Genomic DNA, 12,810 nt, shown 5'->3' with positions numbered 1-12,810 from the left:
AGGTGAAGGAAGATGAGACTAGAAAGTAGTTTTTCAACTAGGGCACTTATATTTTGGAACAGCCTCCTTGTATAAATTAGACAGCCCCCTCCCCCCATACACACACACTGATAAAGGCTTTCCAGAAGCTGAAAAAGGCTGATATTCCAGAGGGCTTTGGAAAAGTTATTGTTCACCACAATGGGAGGGGGGTTGTCTTTTTATTGTTACTGTTGGTTTTGATTTTAAGGTTTTTGTGTTATTTGAGTAGCAGGTATTTATTTAACTATTTTAGAAGAGCCGAGGTGGCGCAGTGGTTAGAGTGCAGTACTGTAGGCTACCTAAGCTGACTGCTAGTTGCAATTCAGCAGGTCAAATCTCACCGGCACAAGGTTGACTCAGTCTTTCATGCTTCCGAGGTGGGTAAAATGAGGACCCAGGTTGTTGGGGGCATTAGGAGTCTGGGTTAACCTCCTCCGTGTAATATATATATGTGCTTTATTTATTGTATGCCGCCCCAAGTCCCTTGTGGAGAGGGAGCGGCTAACAAATCAAATAAATAAATAAATAATAAAAATAAATTTAGAGAGGGATGTAAAAGCACTATGAAGCCATATATAAATCTAAGTGCTATTGCTATTTTCTTACCGTGCATGATATACCACCGTGATGGAAAACTTGTGGCACACAAAACCATATTTGATGGTACACCAGTGGTCAGCTCCGGCACACATGCACGCGCTGGCCAGCTAATTTCCGGCCTTTTGGAGGGCTGTGGGACACCATTTTCGCCCTCTCCAGGTTTCAGGAAAGCCTCTGGAGGCTGGGGACAGCGAAAAGCAACCTCAACGAGCCAACTGGAAGTTCGGGAATGAACTTCTAGTTGGCCCGTTGGGCCTGTTTTATGTTCTCCCCAGTCTCTGGAGACTTTCCTGAAGCCTGGGGAGAGTGAAAACGGTTTCCCCTGCCCCCCTAAAGGCCCCCTGGAAGCCGGAAATGGATCGTTTCTGAACTTCCAGAATTCCACCATTTTTCACCCTCTCCAGCCTCCTGAGACTTTTCTGAAGCCATTTTTGCCTTCCCCAGGCTTTAAGAAAGCCTCCAAAGCCTGGGGAGGGGTTGTGCACGAATATGTGGGGGGGGGGGGTTGCACGCACATGCATAAGTGGGCAAGGAGGATTGAATTGGTGTGGGCACATGTGCGTGCAATTTTGGCATGCCCTAAGAAAAAGATTCACCATCACTGATATAGTACGTTTGGAAGCCATGCCAAAAGGTCTTGGATGACACTTAGAAAACCTGTGCATTGACAAAATTTACGGTTGTCAATTACAAAAGGCTACACTACTTGGATCCACACATCCTAGATTTTGGGAAGAACCTGATATGAATGTGAGCCAACACCAACTAAAGAAATGATAGCTGTGATTTCATATTGTTGTGCAGTATATATAATAACAAGATAACAGCTATAATGTACATCACAGGGAAGGAATCTTTACTGAAGCATATCTTATTACATCTCTTATTTTCCATGCTGGTTAGGTTAATATTAGGAGCACCTGAGTCTCTGTTGGAGTCTCTGCTAGGATGCTGATTTATGAAAGGAATATAAGAACACTCTCCAGAAGATTTCTGTAATCAATTCTAACAGACCTCTATCTAATCTGCACCCACTGAAAATTATCCCTTCCTTTTAATCCTATAACAACCTTGTGAGGTAGGTTGGACCAGAGACTAAAGTTCACTTGAATTCAATCAGTGATCTCCAAGTTTAGTTACAGGACTTTGAATCAAATCAAAGTCCAATAAATTATTACACTAAAATGACACTCTGCTTAGTACAAATTTGCTTTTTCACTATAGAGGCAAGAAAACAAAGAGAGCAATAAGACAATGAAAGTTAAAAAAAGAAACAGGAATGAGAGGTTGAAAATGAATAGTAAGATAAATTTGCTAAATAAATGGTAAATAAATAAGTAAATGAATTGCTAAACCAAGAGTTTGGTGTTTAAGTAAAACTCTCTTGGAAAAAGACTTAAATACTGCAAAAAATATGTATATATTTAGGGCCGTTGTCCAACTAGCTGTTTGCTACTAAATAAATAGTAGCAAACCTAATCTAATCTAAATTCTAAATTTAATATTATATAATCTACCAGTACATTTAGGTTCTGCATGTATTTCATTACATAAACATACACACACACACACACACACACACACACACACACACATCTATAAACATTTATGTTTACAATTTTCCATTGCCTATCACCATTGAGCTGGAACAAATTACTATCTACTACAGAAATATTGCTTTGAATAGTGTAAATTTGAATAATGCAACCATTTGATGGGTTTAGCCTTACTAATCAAAACTTACCTGTCTTCATATCAATATGCTTGACAACTAATGAGATCCAGCAACATCCCTTTTCCCAGCAACCCCTTTTACTATCATGTACCCTGCACACAGATTAAACACATCATTGGAATCCAAGTCATGGTAGCAACTTCATCTTTCCTATGCATGAGCTTTCCTATGCATGAGTTAGGTAAGTAACTGATTTGCAGTTGTTTTCATCAATTTTAAACCATCATTCCAGTATTCAAGTTCAAAATTTTCATAATATTTTAAATCCAAGCAGTAATGTTATTATAAAAGACAATGCCAGAACAAAACTAGCAAACAAAAAAATCTGAGAAAAATACATGAATGAGACTATGAAGAGCTGCCAACTTGTTGCCTGCTATTCCTCAGCTTTCTTTTAGAGATGGGTTTTACCTCACTCTGTCTCAGGATCTAGGTCTAGTGGAATATGCATTTCCTTTACTGTTCATTTTGCTGTCAGTTTCTGCTATCTGATTTAATTATCTTAGATCTGCCCAGTACATCTTGTCTTTTCTGTCTTCTTTCTATCTTCTGAGCTCCTCACTAAGCTTTGGCCAATTTGTTAAAAACATTTTTAACAAAGGCCATTTTTGTGTCCAACTAATCATATTTATTTTTTACATGGCAGCTTTTTTTGATCTCTCTCTCTCAATTACATTTCTATAAAGTTCCATTTTTCTAAATTGCTTTTCACCCATCCAAAATAGTACTTTTGACTATTGTTTTTTTCATGCTACAAATTCTTTTTTATTTAGTGAGTGGGTAAATCAATTATAAATCAATTCACTATGTTTTGTAAACATGGTCATAGCTGAGCATGATATGTAAACCAATAGTTTATTAAATAACCTGTAGTTAAACCAATAGCTGGCTTAGAGCAATGTACGAAATCATATAAAACATTCTGAAACTGCTCTCTCAGAAGTTTCTATCTTGTGCTCAATCATGGATCCAAAATTACATTTATTTGCAGAATTATTTTTATAAAAACTAGAATTCAAATTAAATTACTATCAGATTATAACTCCATATCAAATCCAACTGAATTAATAATTTCATAATACATTACAAGGTTAACTTGAACTCTAGCTTGAATCATCTAGTATATATTTCTTCAAACAGGACAGTTAAAGATCACTTTTAGTGGAAATTGTTTGGGAAGTATAGTTTAACATTAAACAAGCAGTATTCTAACATAGGTTGCCTGATCATTTATGTCTTCCAGTGGGAACAGCTAAAAATTATTCCAGTATCTTTTTAACATTATACCCAATATGTTCTATTATGAAGTGTGGCCCAACTGACTATAATGGTTCAACAGATTGTAGTTTAAAATCCCAAGTGAGTCTTATGTGTGAATAACTCCAAAGATCTAACCTGGTGTTATATTATATATTACTTCTTGTTTAAACATAATATTGGCAGAGCTGTCAGAAATATAAGTGGATATGATTTTGAATGTCCTAGTGAATGAAATTATTCTTTAGATACACACTGTCTTTAGATGTCTTTACTTGACTGTTTAGATAAAGAAAGGCTTACCTAATCGTAGCTCCCCAAAATTGCCACAACCAATTTTCTTTCCAACTCTGAAGTTAGGTCCAACCATTAACACACCAGAATTTGATGAGCTGCTACCTCGTGGATTGTGACTTGAGCGTGCACTAGGCCTTGCCATTCTATCATCCAGTTTGTCTTTGTCTTTTTTTTTATCCATATCAAGTTTATGGTACTCCACTTTGAATGTCTTCCCCCAATCAAGGCAAACCAAGTCAAATGGGGTAAAGTAGAAATGAAAACATCCTTAGTTAAGTGCTCCACTTAGTTACTTTGAGTTATGAAGCTGCTGCAGGCAGTCACTCTTTGCGTATTCATCCCATTCGCAAAGTGTTTTTCACTGGTAGCTATTATAGCAAAATCTCAGTAGATCTTCTATCAGCACCATTTACTGTTTAAAGTGCTTCTGTAACAAAAATAATAATTTATTAAATAATTGTGTTGCATATAGCAGAAAATTAAAATTTCTTAAAACAATAAACATTTAATAAAAGCTACACACAGGCTGTTATAATACCTGCAATGAAAAAAGCAATAAAGATACCAAAAATAATTATTTAGAATAATGCATACCAAACTGTACTTAAGTTGCAGAAACCCACAAGTATAAATCAAAACAACTATACTATAATATTTGCTCAAACCTAAACTTAATTTCAATCCAGTATAATCCATATTCAATAATGATGCTAATTTATCACCAACACAAGAGTTGTTTTCACTAAATGGAATGCTTGGGAAAAGATAAAATATAGAAGAGTTGCAGGTAATATTTGATTTACCAATTGAATTTCTTTCACTTAGCAATGTAGTCATAAAATGTGATGTCATGTGGCTTAGGGACAACAATCCAGTCTCTGTTGCCATTGTTAAATGAACCCCATCAGTCCTTAACCAAAGATTCCCCTCAATTTTATCCCACATTTTTACTGAAATGTGTTGTGAATGTGCTATACAATAAATAACCCCACCCCACCCCAATCCACCTGACTTGATCCCTTAAAATTCCAAATCTCAATTAAAGTACTACTTGCTCTGGAAATCCCCGCTTGCCTATCCACTCTCTCCATCCTTGCCTTTTGGGCTGCCCATCTGGTCAATACTGCCATCTGCCCTTGTCATCTAGTCCTAAATCACCACCAATGCATTTTTTACCACCCATTTTACCCCTTTGTCTTCATTTTCTTTTAGAACAGATCTTTGGGTATTTCCATTAATAACAAGTAGTCTTCAGGTTACAACCACTCATTCATTCAGAGGCCATTCAGTTATGATGTCACTGAGAGAGGGGGACTTGTGATCCTGAAATTTGAAATTTGGACATCACAGCTCATGCTTGCGATTTGGGTGCTTGGCAACCAGCTCTCACTTACAACAACTGCAAGACCCACAGTCAAATCATTGCATGTGCAACCTTCTCTGCCTACCAGCTTCCCACAAAGTCAATGGGCAAGTTAGTAGGAAATTGCAAGTTGCCCCGCCAAGCGCTGGGGGAATCAGGAGATTCAGGCAGTTCATATGAGTATAAAGATTTTTTTAATATTTATTTTTATTGCACAGTTTTTCTTTACATGTCTCTATCACATATTTAACAGATCTATGGCATTATTCATACAACTAGAATCAATATATTATATACATTCTATTTCCAAACATGCTAAGCCTATGTACATTTCCATTTCTTATTTCTATTGTCTATCCATTCATACCATTTCTCCCATACCACATAGTATTCTGAATCATCCTTTCCCTTTAACATGTCCATTTCTGCACAATGAAATATTTTTTGGATTACCAATCCCTCTGGCAGAATATTCTTCCTATATTGTGCAAAAGCAATCCTTGCCACGGTTATTATGTGTAACATCATAGTACTTTAACTTTCTGTTATATTTAGCATTAATTATCCCTAGGAGAATTAGTATAAAGATTTATTGCAAGATTAATGTCTCTACAAGAATCTGGCCAACTAGTAGTCAAGGGAAATCAGCAGGAAATAAGAAAGGCATTGAATGAAGGTAGGCTGGACTTAAGATTTCTTGCAGGCATCTTGACTTATGATAGGTTGACCCCCTCCTGAGGTTTACCCTGGTCATCTCCTGGTCATCTCCTACAGGCTCTTTTTCACTCACCTGCACTCCATAATGCCTGCCCACCCATGCTCTGTAACACTCAGCTACCTGTACTCTGTAGCACCCACCCACAGTACCCACTTGTAACTCTCACCTGCCAGCCTGCTTGCCTGGGACTCCTGCCTCTTCCCCCCATCACAATCACGAGGTCCTTGTTTAACACTCTGCATGATCCTGGGGTTATGACAGCAATCTGGACTGTCATCATTAAACAATGCAATCATGTGATATCATGCTTTACAACTCCATCAATTGGCAACAGTAATTCGGTTCCAATTGCTGTCATAGCCTGAGGACTACTTGTATTTGTTACAAAGTCCCAACTCCCATTAGAGCTAAACTCATAGACTAAACAACTAAGCAGCACAATTGGATGACAGGCCAATCAATATCAAAAACAAAAAGTCATCAAAAATATGAGTGCAGGTCAAAGTATTTCAGCAACAGAAAAGGGAACTTCAGGAATCAAAAATGCTAAACAAATCTGGCTTCTTCTCAGTACTTTATGTTACTGTTAGCAATTTGTTAATTAATACTCCTGCTGTTGTTGATTAGTTAAAAGACTATTTCCTAAAGGTGTTCACTTTAATTTCTTTCCTGAACTCCCTACAATTACACTTATTATCTGTCATTTCTTCCCCCTTCTGTAAATAAAATAATTTATAAATCACACTCACCCAAGAAAATGTTCCACCTTTTTCATATTTTCTCATCACAAGTTATACACCGTTTTATTTGTGCATGGTATCTGAAAATAAAAATTCACTTAATATTATCAATAAACATAATTCAGTATTTTAATACACAAAATACTATAATATAAATACTTCTTGGTGCAATTAATATTTTATAATTTACTCTATTAAATGCATGTAGGCTGATGGTGAAAGCTATACCAGCAATGAATTTTGACTGAAAATATTATTGTGAACATACTTGAGATTCTTTGACCTTTATGGATTTCAATTACTGTATTATTCCACAATAATACATTTAAACCATCCTGGTCACCTTTCTTATCACTAAAACCTGGCATTCATACCAGGGGACTGATAGGTAGCTAAAGTGACAGAGGTTCAAAAAGCAATAAATGGGATGGATAGCCAGGAAACTACAGATCAGTTAGCTTAATAACATTTGAACACTCTTAAAAGAGAGCTATCATCAAGTAACATATCTGCCTGATGAAGAATCAGTATAATTCTTGTAAAGACAAGATCTATACCTTTTTAGGCTTCACTAGAACTGCGTGATCCAGCATATTTCATTCTTTCAAAAGGAACATGACTTAAAACTTATCAATTCAAGTGGCTTTCTTATATATTGAACACAGGAATCACCTTCATGGAAAAACAGGATTTTGGGAAGACAGGGTAGTTTAAAATGTTTTCTATTTTTTTCCTGGTAATCTAAGCTTTAAAAGTACCATCTCGAGACATACATTATGAACTGCTGTCTCAACTTGGTCTATACCCTACAGAAGTTCCAGATGGTATCTTTGGAATACAGACAAAACAGATATGTAGGAACACCAGCAATGGAATGAAGTATATAGGACAGTGATGGCAAACTTTTTTGGCTCGCGTGCCATTGGTGGGGGGAGCGCAGAGGGGTCATGTGTGGGCGTGCTGCACCCATAATGCAATGCGCGACCCCCAGTGCGTGTGCGCGCACTACAGGTGCGACCTCTCCATTTGTACATGCTTTTTTCTCCCTCCTCAGGCTCCAGAGGCATTATAGGAGCCTGGGGAGGGTGAAAGTGACTTCCGGTTTGCTCGGAGGGTCGTTTTAAGCGCTCCGAAGGCTTCAGGGACCGTCCGGAGGCTTCCCTGACGCCTCCGGAGGGCGTCCGGGGGGGGGCAGTGAGGCTGTTTTTGCCCTCCCCAGGCTCCTATAAAGCCTCTGGAGCCTGAGAAGGGAGAAAAATGGCTTTAAAAAAGGGTGAACTCAGCTGGCCAGCGCGCACATGTGCGCTGGCCAGATGACAGGGCAGTGCCTCGAGTGCCCTGACAAATGGCTCCGCGTGCCACCTGTAGCACGCATGCCATACGTTCGCCATCACTGATATAGGATATGGCAGACTGTGGAATTTATGCTCTAATTGTTTTGCTTGCTTTATGCAGTCTCCAAGAACAAAATATTGATAGTTTCAAAATTCCACCAACAAACAGCTTTGCAGAGTTTCTTGTACAAGTAGTCCTTGGCTTATTCCTTTCCTGCTGCTTCTCACTTACCATCCTGAATGTCTTGGGGTTATGACAGCAACCACAATTGCCAGTATTAGTGTTACTAAGTGATACAGTCACATCACACATTATCACTGCATCATTTAGTGACAGCAATTTTGGTCCCAATTTTCATTGGAGCCTGAGGACTATCTGTATTTTTTATATAATTAACAATATTATTTTTCTTGGTTTGTTGTGCTGTGTTTCCCAGAAAATAAGACAAGATCTTATTTTCTTTTGATCCCCAAAATAAGCACTTGGCCTTATTTTTGGGGAGGTCTTACTATTGTTCAGGTGCAAGAGATGGCGAGTATGGTCACCTCATGGCTGCTGCTGTGTTGCAATATTTTCAGGGAGGGCTTATTTTAGCGCATGCACTCAAAAGCCAATTGGGCTTATTATCCAGGAAGGTCTTATTTTGGGGAAAACAGGGTATAATAAAAGTGAATACAAATAATTATTGTTTAGCATAAATAATTCTTCTACAAATTGCATAGATATATTACATGCAACTAATGTTTTAAAAAATACTATTATAATTCAATTTTACTTTGTGGTGACCTTGGGCTACTTACAATAAAATCTGAATTGACTTGGTAAGTTATGACACAATAGTTTGAGCAAAAACAGAAAATTACAATAATAGAACGTGTTTGTTCAAAAACAGATTTATATAAAGAACTATATTGGGACCAGTGCCTTTAAATATAAAGGAAGTGTTGGTAAGAATGGGCTGTTGTAAATTACACTGTTTACAGTGGTGAATTCAAAATAACTACAAAGACCTCAAACAGCTCTTTCAGCTCATGATAGGCAACCAGACGGCAAACACAAATAACCGTAATATCATATATACTGAGGAAGTCCAAAGATGAAATGCCTAGTGCTATTTTATATTGTATATAATTTTTGGAACCTAAAATCAGGAATATATTTTCTCCTTTTGTGCAACTGGATACATATTTGAGATTCTAAGTAAGTCACATGTATACTATCAAATGACTGCAATTGGAGGTGCCATTCACTTATAGTTAATATAATATGTGGCAACCAGTAATGGAATATCCTTTTCACAGGAAACAAATAAACAGAAATATACTCATTCCTCAAATTAATCACCATACTGAACACTTCTCAATATTTTATATAATCCTTCATTGTTTGGGAGTATAGAGTAGGGAGGAGAACCTTTGTGAAGCTTTGACCTTATGGCCTGTGGGGCTTTCTCCAGTTTAGGATGAACAAATTATATTCAATACAATTATACAAAGCCTAACATTTTTTCAGCTGGAGGTGGGGTAGAATATTAAATCTGACTGTTTAAACTTTGTCAGTGCTGTCTTTGTTACATTAGTTGCTATGCTTTCAAATGTTCATTCTAACAATCTGAACATTCTAAAATAATGTATAACATTTACAGTACAATCCTATGTTTGTTTGCTGAAGAGTTAACGCCAAAGTTATAGCTATAAGTGGATAGGATCACATATTTTAAATTACGTACATCATCAAACCATGATTTAAAACCCTCTTATAACCCAAAGAATAGACTAGTAAAAGAAATGACAATGTCACAGAAGTAAGATTTTTCAAAATATGCTGGGTTTGAGACAAAAAAAAAAATCCAAGTTCAAAAACTTTTTGAAAATCTTCTAGGATACAACTATGTATTTTACCCTCAAAATGTTATGCTAATAAGATGAATAAAATAATAAAATGGATTGCATTAGTGTGTTCTAAATATACCGTGTTTCCCCGAAAATAAGACATGCCCTGCCAATAAGCCCAATCGGGCTTTTCAGAGCATGCGCCATAATACACCCTCCCCTGAAAATAAGCCCGCCCCAAATATTTAAGCGCATGCGCAACCAGTCCCCGACATTAACACTGTCCCACCTACCGGCTTCCGGAGCAAAAAGAGGGCTCGCGGCAAAAACAGCGGCAGGCCAGCAATGTGATCACCCCCTCCTGCCTGTTCCTTCTCGTGCAAAAAAACACCGCCCACCCCAACGGCAAAGGCAGCCTGCCTGGTTCCCTTCCTCGCGTTCCTCGCCATTGTGCTCAGGGAAGCGGCTGGTGAAAAAAAAACTTCTCACGAGTTCAATCAAACATCTTGAAATCGCGAGAAGGTTTTTTTTTACCAAGGGCTTCCCTGAATACAATGTCGAGGAATGCAACAAAGCTAGAAAGGTAAGAGGCGCGCCCCGCGGCCCAACACTGCCCACTTTGACCCAATGGTAAAGGCAGCCTGCCTGGTTCCCTTCCCCGCCGTCCCTTTAACGAGGGGCGGCAGGTTGGGGGGGAGAGAAGCGAGGCACGCCTCCTACCTTTCCAGCTCCGTTCGGTTCCTCGCCCTTTCGCCGTTTGAATACCTTTGTAAAAAAAACCTCATGAGTTCAACTCGTGATATTTTTTTTACAAGGGGATTCAATGAGCGAAAGGGCGAGGAACGCGATGAAGCTGGAAAGAGGTGCGCAACGCGGCCCAACACCGCCCACCTCACCCCAACAGTAAAGGCAGCCTGCCTGGTTCCCTCTCCTGCCGTCCCTTTAGTGAGGGGGGAGAGGTGTGGGGGGGGAAGCGCGACACGTGTCCTAGCGCTACCAGACACTGACAGCTCCGTCGCGTTCCTTGCCCTTTCGCTCATTGAATCCCCTTGTAAAAAAAATCTTGCGAGTTGAGCTCATGAGGTTTTTTTTACAAGGGGATTCAATGGGCGAAAGGGCGAGGAACGCGACGGAGCTGTCAGTCTCTGGTAGCGCTAGGATACGCGTCACGCTTCTCCCCCCCCATCTCTCCCCCCTCACTAAAGGGACGGCAGGAGAGGGAACCAGGCAGGCTGCCTTTACTGTTGGGGTGAGGTGGGCGGTGTTGGGCCGCGTTGCGCACCTCTTTCCAGCTTCATCGCGTTCCTCGCCCTTTCGCTCATTGAATCCCCTTGTAAAAAAAATCTCATTAGTTCAACTTGCGAGGTTTTTTTACAAGGGGATTCAATGAGCGAAAGGGCAAGGAACGCGACGGAGCTGGAAAGATAAGAGCTGTACCTCACAGCCCAACACCGCCCACCTTACCCCAACAGTAAAGGCAGCCTGCCTGGTTCCGTCTCCTGCCGTCCCTTTAGTGAGGGGGGAGAGGTGTGGGGGGGGAGAAGCGCGACACGTGTCCTAGCGCTACCAGAGACTGACAGCTCCGTCGCGTTCCTTGCCCTTTCGCTCATTGAATCCCCTTGTAAAAAAAAATCTTGCGAGTTGAACTCATGAGGTTTTTTTTACAAGGGGATTCAATCGGCGAAAGGGCGAGGAACGGAACTGGAAAGTTAAGAGGCATGCCTCGCTTCTCCCCCCCACCTGCCACCCCTCGTTAAAGGGATGGCGGGGAAGGGAACCAGGCAGGCTGCCTTTACCATTGGGGCGAGGTGGGTGGTGTTGGGCCACGAGGCGTGCCTCTTACCTTTCCAGCTCCGTCGCGTTCCTCGCCATTGTATTCAGGGAAGCCCCTGGTAAAAAAAAACCTTCTCGCGATTTCAAGATGTTTGATTGAACTCGCGAGAAGTTTTTTTTTTTTTACCAGCCACTTCCCTGAGCACAATGGCGAGGAACGCGACGGAGCTGGAAAGGTAAAAGGCGCGCCTTGCTTCTCACCTGCCCCAGAAATAATAAGCCCTCCCCTATAATAAGCCCAAGGCCATATTTCGTGGGGCAAAAGAAAATAAGCCCCTGTCTTATTTTCAGGGAAACACGGTAGAATGAATCCAATTTTCTAGTTTTAAATATCCTATTAAATATTTCCAAACAAGGCAAATCCACACTATATTATAAAGCAAGTTCAACTCAAAATGTTATTCTTTTATTAATTAGACAGTGGTGCTTAAGTTTATGAAAAAGTTCTATTTTAGTCTTATCGAACCAAGAGGATTTGGAGAACAAGGGTATGGGATATGTGTGATCACAGTGAGGCCAGGAAAAGAAGATACAAGCAACTTAATGTGATGGAATGTGTGGATTATTTGGGTCAGGGGTGTCAAACTGCTTGCATCATGGGCCATATTGTGCCATATCTCTGCCTTTGCAGAGATGAGGTGGGGTGGCCTGCATATCTGGTCTGCAGGCCACCAGTTTGACAGGCCTGATTTGAGGGAACGAAGGAAAGAAATGCTGCCTGGGAAACAATCAGATAAGAGAGAGGGAAGTCCCCAATGGATTAACAATTAAGAGGAAAAGTCAGGACCTGACCTAATTGATCAGGTAGCTGTAAGTGCAAAGTTGATACCTTCAGAGTTCTGCTAATGTAGCTTCACAATAAAGTAGAATAAGCTCATCTAGTCAGGTTTTCTTGCTGGTTTAGGACTGATATAGTTGGGTCTATCTGGTTTAAGACTGGCATGTTTCCTCTCTGAGGAAGGGCTGATATTGTGCAACTGCTGCAAGGCCAGGGAAAGAAGACACAGGGTGTGATGAATGAATGGAAAAAGAGGGGTATGATGCATGGAAGCAACTAAAGGCAAGGGAGGATGGAAACT

General features: G+C 39.9%; 1 protein-coding gene across 7 annotated transcripts in view; it reads right to left on the bottom strand.

The window, feature by feature from the left end:
- Positions 1 to 12,810, bottom strand: part of CSNK1G3 (casein kinase 1 gamma 3) — an 83,608-nt gene that overhangs the window by 64,265 nt on the left and 6,533 nt on the right. For all 7 annotated transcript variants that reach the window (XM_081941658.1, XM_081941655.1, XM_081941657.1 and 4 more), the window contains 2 exons: positions 6,741 to 6,811; positions 3,917 to 4,337 (listed from right to left, as the gene is read on the bottom strand). In XM_081941658.1, the coding sequence (XP_081797784.1) occupies positions 3,917 to 4,091 (175 nt within the window). In that variant the 5' untranslated portion in view covers positions 4,092 to 4,337; positions 6,741 to 6,811. The remainder of the gene's footprint in view (positions 1 to 3,916; positions 4,338 to 6,740; positions 6,812 to 12,810) is intronic.

This window comes from Natrix helvetica (genome assembly GCF_964273705.1).
Source record: "Natrix helvetica genome assembly, chromosome: 2".
In the NCBI taxonomy this organism is placed as follows: domain Eukaryota; kingdom Metazoa; phylum Chordata; class Lepidosauria; order Squamata; family Natricidae; genus Natrix; species Natrix helvetica.
Note: the sequence above shows the minus strand (reverse complement) of the source record. Positions and strands in the feature narration are given on the sequence as shown.